The 19,581-nt window shown below is 42.0% G+C and overlaps 1 protein-coding gene across 5 annotated transcripts in view; it reads right to left on the minus strand.

The window, feature by feature from the left end:
• SMOC1 (SPARC related modular calcium binding 1) overlaps window positions 1-19,581 on the minus strand; it is a 123,977-nt gene that overhangs the window by 70,941 nt on the left and 33,455 nt on the right. For all 5 annotated transcript variants that reach the window (XM_082762678.1, XM_082762680.1, XM_082762679.1 and 2 more), the window contains exons 2-3: window positions 14,570-14,741; window positions 7,188-7,300 (exon numbers count right to left, since the gene is read on the minus strand). In XM_082762678.1, coding sequence (XP_082618804.1) covers window positions 7,188-7,300; window positions 14,570-14,741 — 285 coding nt within the window. The remainder of the gene's footprint in view (window positions 1-7,187; window positions 7,301-14,569; window positions 14,742-19,581) is intronic.

The raw sequence follows: 19,581 nt of genomic DNA on the forward strand, positions 1-19,581 counted from the left end.
ATTGCTCAGTCTAATCAATGGCACATTCAAGACGTGATAGAAAAATTTGTTGTTGTTTTTTTTTTTTTTTTTTTTTTTTTAGGTGTTTAGTGTTTATCTTTGCTTATTTCACACACTACTGCATTCCCAACAGCACAAGAAGCTGTCTTTACACCTGAGCATTAACTGTAAAAATCTTACCCAGAGATGAAGTCAAATTCCAAGATAGTGTCCCAGATTTGTAGGGCAGGACCATTCCATGTTACATTACAGAAAAAAAAAAAAGCAGTTGTCTGTATTTTGGACTACTTTTTCACAATACTACTATTCTTTCAGAATACTACTAATTTGACTCAAATATTTTCCAACAAAAATATATCTTTTAAATATTTCTCTTTTTTTGCAGTAATATGTAAGGAAGTAAATGCATCACCTACTTCAGGAACTCCCCGTGTACCCAACATTTAAAAAAAAAATAAAAAATCAGGTGTTAGTGACTTTAAAGTTATTTAGCCAAACCTTCAGAAAATAGCAAAGTTGATGGCAGAGTTGCATGAATTGCATTTTATGCAACCACCTCAGATTGACAGCATTTTCACACCAACCACATGGCCTACTGCAGCACCAAAGGGCTTCCCTACTATGGATAATACGAGTCATGCAATATCAGCCCTTATCCTTTCGTTCCTAAAGAAAGGACAACTACCCATGAAGAACATACACTTCAGAAACCTCCCCAAAATCACTGCAGTTACCTTCCTGCACATCTCCATGTTTGGTACAAGCTGCCTTTCACCACAGTACCTGACCAGGTCCTTCTATATTTAGGTGTCATAACAATATTGGTTTATTATCTATAGAGAATTTGGAGTTTAAAGGCTGGAGGAAAAAAAGAAATGGGTATACTTTTTATCAGTTACATAGTACTGCTACAGTTTTGAAAAATGTAAAGGTCATAGCTGATATTGGACCATAGCTAAGCACTGTGTGTAAACAAAATAGACACTAAATTGTAAACATATTCCGGAGCTCCTGTAGTAAGGAATATTGGAAATCCTTTTTTGTTTGTTTGTTTTTGTTTAAAATTTTCACATGACTTTATGCTTGAGTTTTTGTTTCTAACTCCCATTTGATCTTCTGCCTGAAACAAAACCTTAATCTAATCCCACTCCCACAGCGCAATACTTTTCAATAGTCAGAAGAGTAATAGTGGCACCTGTTTACTGCACAAGTCTTACCTTCACCTACTGAGTTTCTTACTTGGGTTTATCAAAATGCATTTGTTAAGAAGAGTTTATTTTTTTTTCCTCTCATTAGTCTTCTAAAGCTGACTAAGCTTTGACACATACACACACAAAAAAAGACTATATTAATTCTATATACAAAATAAACTCAAGTGCTAACCAAGTTCTGGGTAACGAAACTCTCATTACTGCAGGAAAGGCTCATTATAAGCTTAGCTTGACATCCCAAATTGACGTAAACCTGTCCAACAGCTGAACATTTTAAGTTCCATAACATGGGATCAGAAATAAAACCTACAAATTATTTAAGGTCTTTCAGATTCTTTATTAACAGCAACACTTTCAAAAATAAAAAAATTAAACTGCAGTTGAAAGCCCTGCAAGCACCTACATCCCTGATTACGCAGGAGGATCCTCTTTCTGTATTTCTGGGGTGAGAGAGATGCCATCTCAACTGTGCCTCAACTGAAGGATGAAAAGACAAGCCCAACAATGCTCTGCTGCCATTGCCCAAATTAAGAGTGTGGCAGCAGCTCCTTATTCCCCTGTGCTACTACCACGTGTGAGATCAAACAGCAGCTACCACACTAGCCACTGGCAGCATGAATAAACACCTGCCCTCGTATTCATTACAGTATGAAAGCATTAAAACCATCACCACTGGCAGACTCCTCTGCCTCTTCATTCCCGAGGGAAAAAGCTGCTGCTGTTTGGGTTTCTTCAGCATCTCACCAGCAACACCAGAATCAGATTCCCAAACAATTTGAAAACTCAACAAGCCAGCTGCATTATCCCTTCACAACTGTTTGAAAAAGGAGAACAAAGGGGTTGCTTCCAGCATGGTTATTTATCCTTACAGTAAGCAGTGGCACCTCTGCCCTGGTTTAAATATCTTGCTGTACTGCTTAGCCCCTGCACTGTGTCATCTTTTCTGCCAGGCTAACATCTGCTGACTATTGCCAGAAGTCTGCCTTGCCTTTACTGACAATTGTAGGGAACAATCAGCCTACAACTTAAGCTTGAGTTTCTTTGAGAATTGCAAATCCTTAAATCATTCTTGCCACTTTTTTCTGTTCACTACTCAAATTTAATTCTTCCCAAATGATGTTGTGCAGACATATTCCCATATTCCCAACATGGTTTTATGCAGCAGCCGCCTTCCTCGTGCCTGTGTGCTGTTCAAGAAGCACTTGCTCCACAGGAATTTCATTATTAATACGTAATCAGGGAAATAAGTGATTTGTGGCAAAAGCATCTCAGCCACGTTCAAGGGCATTCCCAACAGACACACACTGAACAGATATTACACAGCTCAGGAGAGGGATCCCCAGCTAAAATTACACAGACTCTTTCAGAAGCAAAAAGTGACCCTTAACACTAAGGATGCATGATCTTATACTGTTGCTTTCTATAAGGATGTCCACTCCTGTTTTAAGAATCTTTTCCTTTACTCTCTTGACCAGTTCTTCCTTGAAGATATAGATAATCTCCAAAGTTGCCACCTCCTTACTCATCCATGGGTTATTCTTAGGTCAATATACAAATGCAATACAAAACAAGAGCTGGAGGAAGAAAAAAAGTGCCTAAGTAGCAGGCAAGTCTGCAGAGCAGTACTCACAGAGACCTCTCCAACAAAACTCTTTTATAGAAAGGTTCTCTCTTAATATCAAAAAATAAGCAGAGGTATCTACTAATTGTAGCCCAGATTCCTTATGAAGAAAGTTTCTTTCTTTCCAGACGTATGACTAGATGTTGGAGTGCTCTGGAAGTTGTCTGATGACAGAAAACTGGTCCAACAAAGACAGTTACTGACCCCATCATAAGACGACAGGTTTGCCTGATGTGTTCGCAGCAGTCTTAGTGCTGCATCGTAACTGCACCAGCAGCTGCAGTTTTGAGAGCCCTGAACTCAAAGAAAAACTCCAAGTATGCCTTTGCTCTCAGCCACGTGCATGCAGACTTGCAAGGAAAAGAAACCAAGGCTAAACAGTGGAAGGAGGTGGCAAAATAGCAAGACACCACAAAAAAGCCATAGAAGCTTACATCCCCAAAGCAGGGTTAAGATTATTCATGTTCATATTCATTTGTCTGAAACCGATTCTGTTTAAAACCTCAGCAACCTTCTCTAAAAAAACTGCTTGGGGAAAAACTATGAAGAATGCAAGTCTCTCTCAGCCCATGGCAACAAGCCCAATGGCACTAGGCAGCAAAAGAAAGTGCACAGATTACCCAATAGAGCCTGTTGTTTATGAAGAACAGATCACAGCAGGTTAAGTGCAGCATGGAAAGGGAATGGCATTTATGCAAAATACAGCATAACAACAAAAAAGGAGAGAGCCAGTCTTGGGAACAGAAACCGGTTTTAGTCTCGTCCAATTCTGCACAACAGTACGTGAGCTCGGTTTTGTAAAATTAATCAAATTACTCATATCAAACATTCTTATGTTGTGAATAACTCAAATTTTATCTGCGTGTTTATATTATTATTGGCTAACTGCAAAGAGCTTTTGTTATAGGAAGTAATAGTCCTCTCACAGAGACTGAAATCTAACAAAATACCCCTAATTCCATTTTCCAGAGCAATCCACCAGGTCTACCCCCACTACAGTCACCCCATTGTGCCTGCAATGCCACCACCTCTTCCATGCTACATTTGGATGGATAAGTAGTGCTAAAATGGAGTTTGGTGTGATCTTTGCAAAACACAGACTCACAAAATAAGGGAAGCTGCAGACATGGTGCATAAAACAGTTAAGAAAACCAAGGAACAGACAGGTGCCTGCTCCCTTTCATGCAGCACACACAAAGCCCTTTGTAAGTAGCCCTGCCTAGCAAAATTGGACATCCAAGCAGTACAATTGGTGGCAACACTTCAGTTTAGATTTTGCAGACTATCAAGAGAGACAGTTTGTAGCACTTAAGACACACAGGATATCTTTAACAGGTTCAATCTGATCAAGGTCAAGCAGGTTCTTTGAACATACTGTTACCTCTACCAAAATTGTTTCCAAGCTATTTTTGAATATTTTGAATTAAACAAGTTAAACAGAACTATGAATTAAATAAACCCCAGATATTTTGAAGTCTGATAGTGATGTGGGCCTGAACACCTACTATGTATGCATCTACAAAGAAGAGGTCCAGCTCAAGATCTGAGTGCAGTAACAAGATGTCTAATATTTGATGTACATGCACACATCTTCCTTTTTCTCTCTGAGTTTTTCGTATTGAAAAGAGATTTTAATTAAAAAAGTTACATGGCAGGGATGAAGTTGTTGAAAAAATTTCCCTAGTCAACTCTGAAATACGTGCTCCTGAGTAGATTCTTGCTGGGACAGGGATCCAAAGCTGAAGACTAGGTGGATATTCCTCCTAGAAAAATCATTGTGAGATGCTGCTGTGTTCTAGGCTTTCCAGCTGAGATTTTGGAGTTCAGATGGAACTACTCACTGGGTACTGAAGCAGAATAAACTAATAACTGCATAGATCCGACTTCTGCAAGGCCTCGGGCACTTTATGAACTGGCCTACACAGCTCCTCTGCAGAGCAGAACCTGGGGGTGCCAACTCTGTGCAAAAAAGAGGCAGTATCCAAACCACCTCCACCAAACCAGATCTATTTGCGAGCTGCTGGAAGCAAAAACTGTTTATATTGTTTACCAAAATTCTACAATTTATTCATGCTTTTAAAATCAAATTAAATTAATTTGAACCAGAAGCTAAAAGAAATATTTGTCTCAAGTGCAGATTAAAACCAGTTAGCTTCCTTGGCCATTGTTTTTCATTCACATCTTCAGCAGGGACAATGACCTTAAGTGCTGCAATACAACTGACGAAGCTGGTTCCTGAGGTATGTGCAACACAGGGCATTATGATCCAAGGAATGATGTGAATTTCAGTTAATGCCAGTTACAAAGGGATCAGAGGCTTCTTTCCACATGCCAGGTAAAACAAAAGCATTTTAGCGTTCAGAGATAGAACTAAATGGAGGAAGAATGCGAAATATCGCTTGGCCGCCAGCTCAGAATACATGATTTTTGTAAGCAGTTTCATGCTGCTTCTCCACTGAAAACACTGGCAACCCACACTGCCCTGGGAATGTGCAGAAAAGAGGCCCAGCAACTGCTCCACAGCCCAGACACCAGTACCAAACTACCAGATAAACCTGTCTGAAATAAAGCTTTATCAGCTGTGCTCTTATTCCAATTTACTAGAGTAAAAAAAAAACAAACAACAATGACCTGCACCCCCTATTTTACTCTCCAAGAGGCTGATGGACAACTGACAGACAATGAAAACTCAGCTTTCCTTCCCCCTTTCTTCTTGAGCTGTGAAGTTCAACATGGAACAATTAGCTGGCCACTGTGCTAGGTTTTTATAAATATTCCGTTCCACTGCCAACATAACCTGAGCAGCTCCGCACAAAATCAAATCTCAACAATTGAGACTGCAGTTTGATTGCAAAAAACTGCAGCTACATCTCTTACCCCACGTCCCCAAGATGGTCCACACTGCACACATATGATGCTGCTCCAAAGGAGAACTATGCAAAGCTGGCAAGATGGATTAAACTTTTCCCACTTCACCGTGAAAAAACAAAACAAAAACACTCCCACATATCAGATAATGGGAGGGTAAGGCTGAGGGGGAACACAGATTTTTAGTGGGTTATCATAAAAAAAATCTTTCCTCTCCTTTTCCCCGAGGCACTGCAAAGTGTTTGAACCAGCCCCAAAGCTTTTTGACTCATCTTTTTGAAGCCAATATTGATTCCATTTTGGATTTTTTTAACCTTCAAAAGAATTTGCAAACAACAATAACTAATGAATTCTCTGGGGCACAAGATATCTAGAACAGTGCTAGATATAGGGAAGCTAAAGCACAAGTGTTACATGATTTACCCAAGTTCACAAAGCAAACGTCACCAGGGATGCAGAATTTGGACTTCTGAGATCTGTGCCAAACTAAGGAGACATCACCCCTCTCCTACCTGCCAGGGAACAGCACATGAACCATTTTTAACATCTAGTTCAGTCAGCACTGGAACACTGCTCAGTACACTGGTGGTAACAGAGACAAGCATCGCTGTTCATTTCTACCCTGCCTTGGCAATGACCCATCACCATGGCATGAGGGTTGGATGAGATGATCTATAAGGAATCTCCAACCCAAACCATTCTATGATTAGCAGACTACTCTTCCTCTCAAAATCTCCTTCTTGAGTGCTTTCCTTTTGCCACAACTTCAACTTCGTTGGAAGCCCAGTTCAACTACTTGTAAAGGATGCTTGGTGGCCAGGACTGACTAGTGATTTTGTACCAATATCAAAGGCCAACCATAAGCTTTCTTTGCTACACCTGCCTGGCACAACTGCTCTCAAGAGAAGCAACATCATGAAACAGTCAGCTTAACCCAGCACTTCATTTAGTTCCAGCAAATAAATACAGAAGAATCAAGCCCCCAAGCAACTCTCATCCGCTCTCTTCCAGACCCCCAAACCACAACCAAGCCATGTACACAAAACAAGAGTCTGTCACTAACAAGTGCTGTGCAGAGGGAAGATGCTCAATAGGACACTTTTTTCCCCCTTCCCGCCCTTTTGGATAGATGAAGCAGAGGTAAAAACAGAGGAACCATAGCCCACTTTATTCTGTGTGAGCCTCAATGCCCTTTTCAGCTCATCTTTGGAGGAAACTTGACCTCTCCTTCAACTTCCAAAACAGAAAATTTGTTTTTGCTACACCGGAGGTGGATGCCATTACACACATACGTGCCTTAAGGTACATATGGTGACTGAACCAAAGTTTCTAGCTGGTTAACCAAGCCCTCAGCTTTCAACACCTTTGCCTCAGTAACTGAGTTGGACTGTGTACCCACACTGCCATCCTCGCTTGGCTCACATCTTATCAGTGACTTCATTGCAGCCTCTGGAAGCCAGGCCAAAGGAAGGCAGTAGGAGTTTTACCTGCGTGAATGATCCATCCTCATTGCATTCTGGGATGAAGACCGCTTCCTGGGGCTTCTTTGCCTGTTCCAGTGCTTGAGCTCTCTCTAATCGACACTTGCTTTGGCCAGCATCTACAAAGAGAGAAACAAACCCCACTCAGATTGCAAATAACTACTTGGCATCTTCAAAAGGTACCAGATGCATGATATAGCTGAGAAAAAAATAGTAATAATAATACTACAGGGCATCAACAACCTTTACCTGTACATTTAAAAGGCAGCTGTGGAGTTATCAATGATGATTCCAAAGACAAAATTCAAAGCTAGACAACTTTGACCCAGTTAATGAAGAACTGCCTAATTTCCTTAGGCAATACTATTTATGATCATCCAAGAGCTCTGGAGGCTTCTTCCAAGCTAGAGCACAATATTCACACAGTGTAAAGTCTTCCTGGAGGAAGCTGTGTTTATGCTAGTATTAACAGCCTGAAACTGGATGGCTAAAGCATAAGCCAAATAATTTAGGCCCAGAAGCAAGCAATGTGGAAGCAGGATGGCTCCAGCAAAGCTTTTCTGAACAACTCTACCAGTTAGATGCCAAAAACAACCAGTCACCCAACTAAAGACATGCCATTGCCCATGCCTTATTGAAACCTACCTTCTACCTCCAGTCCCAGCACTTACAGCTAGGTGTGTATTTTACCTCCTCGTATCAGTTCCTTTGCCACTGCTCTACAAGCAGAGCTTGAAGGGGTTAAGAGCTCAGCTCTGCACTTATTCCATATGAGGGCTGCATGTAGCATGACCATAACCCCTTCCAGGTCCAGCTCACTGTTACAGGGCATAGACCCAGACAAACCTAACACTGATGGGTCAAAGGAAAGACTTCTGCCCTGCAGAGACACAGACTGACTTGCTGTTTGCATTTAAAAACAGGTCCAATATTCAGTCTAGAATGAAAAACAGCAAGTATCTGCTTCCACAGGACTGACACAGGGACTAGCACCCCCTTCCTTTCCACATGAATCCAACTGAAATATTTTCAGTGCAAAAGCTGCAAAATATGATCATCAAATCTTTCAGCAGCACCACAGAGAATAATCAGGGTTGAACTGGTTAAGAGAAAAAAGTCTGCTGGATCCCTGAAGAGCCCAAATTGGGCTTCGCAAATCACTTGAACTTCAATAGCAGGATCCTTAATAGCAGCACTGAATTCAAAAGCCAGGCTGGGTTCCCAGATCAACTGACTTTGCACTTGATAGCTATAGAAGCAATTTCTATCTAAGCACATCTAGATGTAGAAACAAATCACAATGCCCTGAAAAGTTTTGATAAAAACAGACAATAGCATTCAAGATGACAGCTTTACACAACTGATGATACAAGAGACTAAGTTTCAGGTTTGATAACTTTGTCTATACAATTTCACATTAAATATATCACACTAACACAGTCCCCAAGAAGTATTTCACAGTCTTCTGAAATTATGGAAATCAGTCTCCTGCTGTTGGGGAAAAAATGTCGTTATTCACAGCAATAGCATTCAGCACAAATACCTGTAGCTTTAGCACTGGGTTACAAAGCAAGAGTGCCTGCATCAGTTCTGCCATTGACCTGCTGAGCGATGACCAGTCCATTACCTATGACCTCGTGTCCCTGCTGATCCTACATAACTCTTAAATTTAGCTTGTAACTTATTTGCACAATGTTTGCACAATGCCCTTTGCACATGGGGATTTGATCTCAGGTGGACCTAAACTCATACAAAGACTGAGATTATTACAGAGTAGAAAGACTTTCTTGAAATAAAGTTACACTAAATTTAGGGAAACAGTTTTTTGTTTGTTTGTTTTTTCTGATTACAGCTGCCTTGATATAACCTGTAGGATGTTTTTTTGTTTATTTGTTTCATTTTTGCTTGAAAAAGCAAACAGATTATCAGAACTTGCTTGCACACCTCAACCAGAGGATGGTTCTGCTGGAAAAATATGCTAGTTCCTTTGGCTGAAAAGGAAGCCCAGGCAATGCTGGTAACTAGAACACCTAACTATCACCTGCACATCTCCCATTCAGGCCTAGGAGTCTAATCTTGCTTGGCATGACACAAGATGTTATTATCAAACCAGATGGTATGGCCACACCTATTTTACACAGCCAACTGATTAAAAAACACCTTCAAGTTCTGCTTCAGAGGAGACGACTAAGTAGCAAAAAAAAAATCTGCCCAGATTATGGAGATCTGAGCACAGAAGAAGAGTACGTGAAAAAACAAGAGCTGAAAATATGTCACATGACAATCAAAGCACACATTCACAATTAAAGTGTGTTTCCTAGTCTCTCTGTGTGAGAATGCAGGACTGCAGACAAGCATACCCAGGTTCCCTCCTGAACATGATGCAGAAGTGTAAAGCACACAGCGCCCATGTCAGTGGTAGTGCGGCAGTACCTACGCAACCAAAACGGGACACTTCACCATATTGGCAGGAGCAAACACTCCGTGGTATCCCTGTAGCACAAAGATGTTGGGAGTCTAGGCAGAAGGAAACCTAACTCAGATTTTTTGTTCAGTTTGTCTAACACATGCAAAATCAAGCCCTTACTCTGAGATGATACAAACATGCTGTCTATACTAAGGTGATGGTGCCCTTTCTGGCAAATTTAGCTGGCCTTTATGGACCAGACTACCTGCTGTCACCCAGTAGACCACATTGTGTAGCGCACCACTGATACAACAGAAAATTTAAGAGCTCATCATTGCGGTGACATCCTCTTTCACCTATCAATCCTTCACTCAAGTGCTGTCACTTCCAGAAATTGTTGCTGACACACAGCTAAAATGGACAATTTCTCTCCTGTTCGTGAAGGCTCAGCACTAATTACTTCTCCCATCCTCCCTCATTGATTTCCAAAGGTCATGCCAGTCCTTTTACAGCCTTGACTTGGAACCACCATCCCCACTGTGCTGGCTGGAGAGGTGCATGCATACTGCTATCTTTTTCGTCTGTCGTTTCACGGGTCGGTTCCAGTAAAAACAGTGCCTTTAATATCAACATCTACCAGTTTGTTTTTAAAAGGACTGTCAATCCTTCTCTTCCTCACTCCACGGGCTGGTATTTTTATAATGTTTACATCAACATGTGATTTCAGTGGGATGACTTCACCTTGCTATTTTTGCTTTGTTAATTAGAAAATATAAAATATTACATAAGTGCCAAGCATTAAAGAGTAGCTGTCAAATGGCTCACCCCAAATGTAAGATGCTTTACAAATTTTACTAAAGCCTGATGCTACACGATAGGTTCACATACCCTGTTCTGCATTCTGATTAACTGAGTGTTTCAGCACTTTTTCTATTTTCTTAAAAATGTTCTCAGAAGAATCAAACACCAAGCTTCTAAAAACAGAATGGCATTAATACAGTCCAGTTTCACAGTCCAGACAGACTAAAGACGACCTTCTTCCCCTAAATAAAGTGAAAAAACATGAGGATGCCATTTTTAAATGCAGAGCTGTCTAATAATTTTTACTTTAAATATTTTAAACTTAGGACAGATTCACTGCAGCTCAGAAGGCTGCCTTTTAAAGAAAATTCATTCTCAAGCTGGTAGCTGGCAACCATGAACTGAACTACACGTGATGTTCCTGACATCTGGGGCCTAATCTGCAGAGTACAGGTGCACATAGCTTTGGATTTTGCAATGAAGTTGGCTAGTTACCATGGTTGATCTTATCCATGAATAGTTTATTCAAACGAGACCACCACGTCCCTCATAATATACACAGTGCACTCATGAATAGGCCCCAAGAATTTAGGCATCCTCTCTTCAACAGGTAGAGGCAGTTCCGACACCACGCAGCATCCTGGTACAAAGACCTAAGCTATCCTAACAATATAAAACAGAACATCTACAGACCACGAGCAGCAAGCCACAAAGACCTTTCTATTTAGTTTTAATTCTACCTTGTTTTTATCAAAAGCTCAATGGCAAAAACTGATCTAAATGCAGCTCTTGAACTATTTGCAGTTACATTAGGTAACTGTCTCACACACAGCCCAGACCCCATCAGGCATGAAGCAGCCCAGCTACACTGAAATCAGCGGATTCGTATCCATTTACTCCAGCCAATGATCTGTGTCTTTGCATAAGAGACAAAAATGGAAGCTGAGCCAACTACAAAAACGTGCCCATCTGTCCCACATGGTGTCGATCATTCTCCACCCTCCCAGTTGTTTTCCACTTCACTCCAGTCCTACACCTGGAATATCTAGCCTCTTTCCTTCCCTGCTGACGCACTTTGCTGCTTCTTTGACACCCAGACACCGCTGCGGCTCCCGAGTTCCTTAACTTATTTGGAGCATATCTAAAAACATGCCAAAATTTGCAAAGAGATTGAAAGCCTCATTTCAGATTTTGACACTGCTGCCAAGGAAGGCCTCACTTTTTTCTCCCTTGCCTAGGGAGAAGGTTCAAAGGCAAAATACATGAATCTGGCAAGTGAGCTAAAACAAAGAGTGGGTTCAGCACCTCATTTCCCTTACAATGAGAACAGTAGGTACAGGAGGAAAGTTACCTTCAAAGAACCCATCACTAATCAGAATGAGACCTTCCTTTCCAGCACGTTAGCCAAAACTTGTGTTCATACAGGTGTCCCTGGAATATGGGCTGAAGACTCCTGTTCCAACTCCCACCAGTAACCTACAGACAGGTTCATTCTGCACTGGGACTTGTAATTGCAGAACAAGCCTTGTACCGCCACTTTTAAAACCAACCACTGTAAATCTAAGAGTTTTCTCTTTAGGACACACTCCGCCTCTTTTTTTTTTTTCTTTTTAATTAAATTGGCCAAGCAAATTCCTAGAAATTAACCAGTTAACACAGAACTTAAGTGTTTTTAAGGCACAGATATCCAATATAACCTAAAACATTGTACAATATTGACAGCTTGCCAAGACTCATTTAACAAGTATTTGTCCTACATCTCTGCAAAGTTTTGAGGCAGAATTTGTTATTTGACATAAGATCCTAAGATGCCAGCTGACAAAAGATCCAGGTACAAGTGCTTGGCTGAGTATTTTACACACAGCTATGTCTGGAACTATTCTCTGGAATCTCAGCGAGGCTCCATTTCTCACAGGTGCCATAGCTTGATCATTTAAAGCTAGTCCTCATCTGTAACCCTTTGTGATGTATGTGCGTAAGGGTTAGGAGAGTTTGGAATAATTTACCACTGGAGAATTTTCATTGCACATGAGGAAGCTAGCAAGGAGCAAGAGCTGAATAAGAGTTATAGTTCCCAAAGGGCTGGCAAAATTTCATCTTTAAAGGTCCTTAGCTTCTTGAGAGAGAGCAGAAAGCTGAACTGAATCAAAAAGGTTCTGTTCTCACTATGGAAACCATTCTGCTTGCCTTAGCACAGCACAGTTCAAGCTATCAGCGCATGAAATTGGAAACCTGAAGTAATCTGGGGTGCAGGGCCATGCCTTGCCATCCACAAGATACTTCCTCTTTTCCTTATTTTAGTTACTAGATTTTTTCTTTCCCCCCTTGGAGAGGGAAGTACAAGTTAAAAGCACTCATTTCACAGGGGTAAGTTCTTGGATACAGGATCTACCAGGATGGTCCTTGGGATCCTTCCCAGTTCTATGGGAGTTCCCCTGTAGAGCATCTTTGTCATGCAGAAGGAATGAAAGCTGTTCAGCATAAACCCAGTGGCAGAAGATGCTCAGACACTGCTGGTGGTTCCTCCCCCCTCTTTGTGAGGGTACAAAATATAGACCTGTAGTTAGACACACCTGGTCTTGCCACTGTCTGCATTTGCCAAGAGCAATTATCCCTATGCACAACTAGAAGTCATATTCCCAGCATAACTCAAAAAACAAAAGAACTTTTCCATAACAGCACACAAAGAAGTTACCAGCAAAATTAAATTTGAATGTGATAGTTAAAAGAATGTTTCTACTTCCCAAGGTTTCACTGGACTGTTAGACGGTGGCTTAAAAGCAAGACTTGCAGTTGTCGAACATTCCCAGGTCATTAGGTGCTGTACAGTTAACACAGTGTAAGGGGAAAAAGGAAGGAGAACATAAGCATTTCCAGCTAAACATTTCAGTTGTCTAATACTTTAGTTGTCTATACTTTATCTGTGCTTAAGAAAAAAATCCTTTAGTTATTTCTTTGGAAGTCTTTAGACTGTACAGTTTTGCAATCAACATTTTCTCCATTTCCAAAAACAGACACTTTTGCACACAAGCTGTAACACATTACAGATCTTATGATTTAAGCAACTGAACAGTGCCAGTTTGTGTGCCAATATCAGCCATGGAATTGGGGTGGGTTGTTTTTGTTGTTTTTATTTAAACCACTCTGCTATAGGAGAAAAGCTACCATAAAGCAAATCAGCAGTGGCAAGAATAAACATACAAGGAAGCTTTTTTCCAAACCATTTAAAACATAGCAATATTTGCTGTCATGCTCATAATTCACCTAAACTATAACATTTGTCAATACATTGAAAAAAAGATTTCCAGTTTAGAACAAGCAATTCTGACAGCAATTTAAAAATGCATTTTTATAGTAGAAAAACAAAACAAAACCTTTCATAAACAATTTAGACTTAAACATATGCCTATTTATCCTTCCACAGGGATTTTAATGAATTTCTTCTGTCACTTTAACCAATTGCTAAAAACATCTGTGCCATCTGCCCTAAGTCAATTGTGCTCCCAGAAAACGCACTCAACAATTTTTCACTTCACTGCAGAAGCAAACTATTTGTGTGACAAGACACCAACATCCTAAAATAAAAAAGATGCAACTTCAACTTTAGGGTATGCTGAAGAAAAGACGAACTGAGAGACAGTATTCTTACTGTCTCTCAGTAAGACAATATCCTTACTTCTAAGTAAATATGTAACAGCAGAGAAGCAAAATAGAGGCCATGTAAAGACTTGCACACATTCTGTGCTCAGCACAGAAAGGCTGGCTGGTCTTTTTTCAGACATACTCACCTAATGTGCCTGGATGTTCTTCCCTGCTGCACATTCCTACCACTCAAAGGTATCTCAGTTTCTCATTGATACAGGCAGCAAGGAAGATCTCCTTCAGGATTTGACTGGGCATTTCCATGAAGCCAGCCCCTTCTGCTCCATAGACGCACATTTGGGCCCTTTTTTTTTTTTTTTTTTTTTTTTCCTGGCTTCTCTGGCTCCTTTGCTTCCTTTCATTCATAATTCTGTTGGTTCCTGCTCCTGCCACCTACACCCCAGACTCAGATACCATATTCATATTAATGCATAGTTTAAATCACTACTCACAGAGCATGGTACTAAACAAAAAAAAATAGTCTGGTAGTCGGTAGGGCTCCCACTCCTCCACTCGAAGGTGTTTGAAATCCACCTACCTTTGCACCGGCCCCGATGTGTCACACTCAGGCTCGCTTCCCGGCACTTGGCTCTCTGGTAGTCGCACATGGACTCGTACGTCCTGCCGTCGGAAGCACACAGGGGCTTGGACTGGGACCTGGAGCAATGCAGGTTACACTGAGGGTCTCTGTCACGGTCGCTGATTAAAAACTGAAGGAAGGAAGCGAAGAAAGGAAGGAGGGAAAGTGGGAGAGAAAAAAAAGGGGGTTGTTTAATTTCCCAAAACACAGTGCAGCATATTTTGTTTTTATGATAATAGCAATGTGCTCCATAACGCAGTTCAAGCTGCCTACCAGAGCTGACTTTGCCTGAAGGGAACCTAAAATGAAACACTTATATCTTTTAAAGAAAATAACGGTCTTTGCCGTTCCATTTTCTTTAACAGAAGGGAAGCATTACTCACTCTGCCTCACCTCTGAAAACACAAATTGTGCAAAGCCAAACAAAACCCACACGGGAAGGGCAATACTGAGTCACATCAGCCCAGCTCACCCAGCGCCCCGCCGCAAACAGGATCTGGTCCTAGACAACGCTAGTTAGAGGTGCAGGGAACTCATCACCAAGGATGGAAGAACCCAGATAACCTATCAAGATTGGCCCTGGTAGTTGAACCACGGATGTGGCCAGCTTTATGTTACCAGTTATTTGTTTTTTAAAGCATTGCTTATACATGTATCATCTGTGGATACCACCAGCAACAGCATACCTACACGTTCCCAAGGCCATGTTTTGCTCCTTTCCGATGTCATCCTGCCAAGCTGACAACTGCATCCATGCATCCCAGGACCCTACTGCACACCACGTGAAAAACTGCTTCCCTTCAGAAGGTTTGGTTTTGCTGTCTTTCTGAATGCCTCTTCTTCTGAGCATTCAGTTCGGATGCAGCCTGGTTTTCGTCACTCCTTTCCTGTCAGTCCCTCAATTCCTTGCTCAGATGATGTCCTCCATCCCATGATCAGTAAAGGGAAACGGCAGTGAAGTCACCTTGGCTTCTGCCTTATCTTTTGGAGATGCTGAATCCCACAATGCACATATGGATGAGTCCCCACCTTTCATTTCTCAGCCTGCAAAGCCCTACATGTGGTGGTACTTTCCTGTTGTGCCCTCAGCTGCACCCTGAGCTGCCTACAGCGATACCCAGGTCTCTTTCCCAAGTCCGTGCTGAGGACCCTGATTATCAGTCCTCTTTCCATAAATGCAGTTTCAACAGGACGTTACAGCAGCAGCCCTTTTCACTGCCTTACTTAGTGGTTTGACAGTCAGACCCTTAATTACTCCCCAAACTCAACCACCTGCTCGCAGGAAGATTTCACGGGACTCCTGAAACAAGTCCCACGTGGATTAAGAAGGAACGGGGAAGGAAAGTTAAACCAGCGTGGCACTTCCCCTTCCCAAGCTCCATCTCTGAAGCCTCTCGTGAGCCCGAGGGAATCAGAGCTGCTCTCTAGCACGCCGCTACCCCCCCAGCTTGCTGTCAGAGCACTCCTGAGCTCAGCAGCTGGGAGCTGGCTGGCAAGGGGGCACCGACTGACACCCTGCCTGCATGCACACAGCCACGGCTCGCCAAGCGTGTTGATAGCTGGATGCCTTACAGGGAAGTGTGAGTCACGGCCATAATCACCTTGGTCTCACAGTTGCCTACAAAGCTGTCTGCTCCCTGCTTTGAGGTTAAAGCTGTTGAAAAAACATTGCCTCAAGCCTGCTTTGGGTTGGTTTTTAACCATCCCAGCAACGTGCATCTCAGAAATTTATTTTTTGACATTTGTAAAAAAAAAAAAAAAAAAAAAAAAAATTCATCCCTGCCCCCCAATTAAGCAAGATGAAAAACAATTGAGAAGTTGAATATTTTCGTATGAAAACACATTACCTTCTATACTGCTGAGTCTTTTGAAAACTCATGCAATACTAAAAACCCTATTTAAACATGACAGCTGGGAAAAGTAAGCAAGGTCTGCACTTGTTTTAATTTGGGTGGGGCAAACTTTTTTTTTTTTTTAATTCTCATCTGTCAGAGACTTGCCAAAATTTGTAACAGCAGAGTTTTTAAAATGTTTTTGTTCCTTTTCTGCAACACTTTCTATAACCTGGCAACACCTGTTCCAAATGGGAAATTGGAAAATTTAAACCTGAAGGCAATTTTAAATGGTTTATAGAGACCTGGACTAGACTATAAAAACACTGTAAAGTTCGACCAGATTTTTGCCCAGTTCTTGTCAGGGGCTGGACTACCACAAGCGAGCTTGGAATTGCTCTCTGGGTGCAGCCACATCTTTCTGCAGCCCCCAGGGCGCAGTGACTGTAAACACGCACCAAAAAGCAGCAGGCTGATGATGCTGAAGCTCCCTCCCAACGTGCAGTGTCAGAGACTCTTTCTCAAAGACTTGCAAGGCTTCTCAGCTGTCTATATAAACAGACTTTAAAGCAGAACTGACAGAACTGTATGGTACACACACTGGTTAAACACCCAGTTAAACACCAAAGCCATTCTGCTTCAGAAGGAACAGACGTATTTGCCATTTAGCATGGCTTTGAGGACTTGAGATACCAGCATGAAGCAGTTTTTGCAGCTCCTCGTGTCAGAAACCAAGTCCCACATATCAGAGACTTCCAGAAGAGCACCAAAAAACAGAATATTAATTTCCATCATCAAACCATGCTGCAAACATATTGAAAACTCAGTGTGTATCACAAAAACTCACCTAAGCCTTCTGTCGCCTGCACCAAACTACTTGCCAAAGGGCCATAAGGGACAGGGCAGCCCCTGCTCCCAGAGGGGGCATACATGAGGAATATAAAGCTGCTTACAGGCAGCCCATACAAATGAGCTAAAGCCAAAGCTATGGAGCAGCTTTCCACGGGTGCCTCTCCTTACAGAGGGATGGGAAGGAACAGCTCGACATTGATTAATTATGAGGGCCTGAGGAAACACGCAGCATGCCCCAATGCAGTCTCTATGAAGTTTTTGCCTACCCAAACGAAGCCAAGAACCACTCTATAAAAAAATAAAAAATAAAAAAAATATCAAAGCCTTTTTAGCATTTGTAATTTGGATTACAGCAGGGATCCCACACAGCGTTAGGTGCTTTCCAGGCACTGAAGATGCCACACCTGCCTTGCCAAAAAAAGTTTATGGTTTACGTAGTTGCACAAGATGGTGCTTGTTTTGTTCGACTAGATTTTAATTGTAAAAGTTTGCATTAATTTCCAGAAGGATCCAGGATCGTGCCTGTCTGATCAGGGTCCTCTTCATGTGATCAGCCAGCAGTGCCAGGAAGATTGCATCTCCTGGAGACATTCCCGTAGGGCTTCAAAAACTCCCCCTTGCAGGACACCTGCTTCACCATGGCTCAGAGCCCTTCTTTGGCTTGGCAGCCCTGGCAGCTTTCAGGTAATAAAATGGAAGTTCTTTGCCCACCAGTTCTGCTTCTGTCACATGAACATTGCTAATCATCACCACATCGCATCCACAGTTATTTAAGGTACTAGTTTATCTCAAGCGTCCATCCCTTCCTGCCCAGCACACATTTTCTTTCCTGCATTCTGCCTCTCTGAGAGCAGGACAACCGCACTCCTTTGTTAGTAGCCTCAGCAACGAGCAGAGGAAAAACACTGGATGAATGCTGAAATAGGTCTGCCCACCTGGGGAGGGAAACAAGTGAGAGAGCAAGGAGAGCAATCAAATCTATCACTGTCACAATCAGGGCTACAATTCAAAAGTGACTTGTTCCCAGTTCTTCATCCCCATTTCAAGCAAGCAGACGCTTTTTTTTTTTTTTCCCCCAAGAAGCACAGCCCTGCTCCAGGAGAGCCCCTCAGTTGCTGCAGGAGGTACTGCTGAGACAGGCAGATGCGCATGAGGTACCCTAACACCTGGCCACTGACCCTCAAACATCACCAATGCAGTCCTGTGAATCTCAGGTGCCTTCAGAGAGCAGTGAGATAAGGGATTTAACTTCTCGCAGACTGTCCTATCATCACCCTGGAAGCCAGAATCAAAGCCTCATGTCCTAACCGCCTCAGGACGTCCACACAAACAGGTTTTGCCAACAACAGAATCAACACGCGTGGAGGTGTGCTTGGTGCTGGACACACAACGTAAACAGTTCTGCACCCAGAGAAGAAGTAACCCTGTGAACAAGTGTGCAGCACCAGCTGTACAAATCCTCATCTAGAAAAAAGAGGGAAATAACTACACGTATCTTCTCTGAGATTTCTCGAAGCCTCTTCTTGACACCTGTGCTCTCATTTTCTTAGAACAAATTACATCCAAAAAAAATGGGACTGGAGTCACAGGCTTACCAGTCCTTTTCCCTCCATGGGGGAAGACCTATTAAAAGCAGAACCAAAAAACAACAACAAAAAAAGAACTGGCAGGAAGAACCTATTTTCCAGGAAAATGTTAAAATTGACCACGTTACAAATAGTATTTCTTAAACACAGACTCTATACTAAAATAAGCATAAGTAACACTAGAATTATGCACCAATATTTGTATTTTTGTAGCATTCATTTACATTAAGGGAACCTGAAGTTCCCACACCAATCAGTCTGAGAGTCCCTCCCTTAGAGAGCTTCCAGTTCGGTGCAGCTCTCAGAGCATCTTTTTCTGTCAAATGCAGTATCTGTATAAGGGTATAAACCTCCTCCTTCAGCAAATACATTTACACAGGTGCTTGCGGAAACCACTTCCCAAACTACTTTCTGCTTCTTCAGACTTGAAAAGAAAAAGGAAAGATAAGAGGTCAGAATAAAGTTAACTTTGCCAACAAAGCATATCTGTTCTTTTTCTCCACACCTCAACACCACTGCTGACAAACAACAAACACTGATTAAAGGGTTTTTAATGCCTGTGAAGGAAAGCAGACTCCCTGCAGCTGCACAGCAGCTGGGAACACTTGTGTTATTTAGCGGAGAAAGGTCTGACCCCACAAGTGAAAATGAGCTTGGTGGTCACTCATTCTATTCACCATCTGGGTACATTATAAGCACA

The sequence above is a fragment of the Aythya marila genome (genome assembly GCF_965140915.1).
Source record: "Aythya marila genome assembly, chromosome: 5".
Taxonomy (NCBI): Eukaryota; Metazoa; Chordata; class Aves; order Anseriformes; family Anatidae; genus Aythya; species Aythya marila.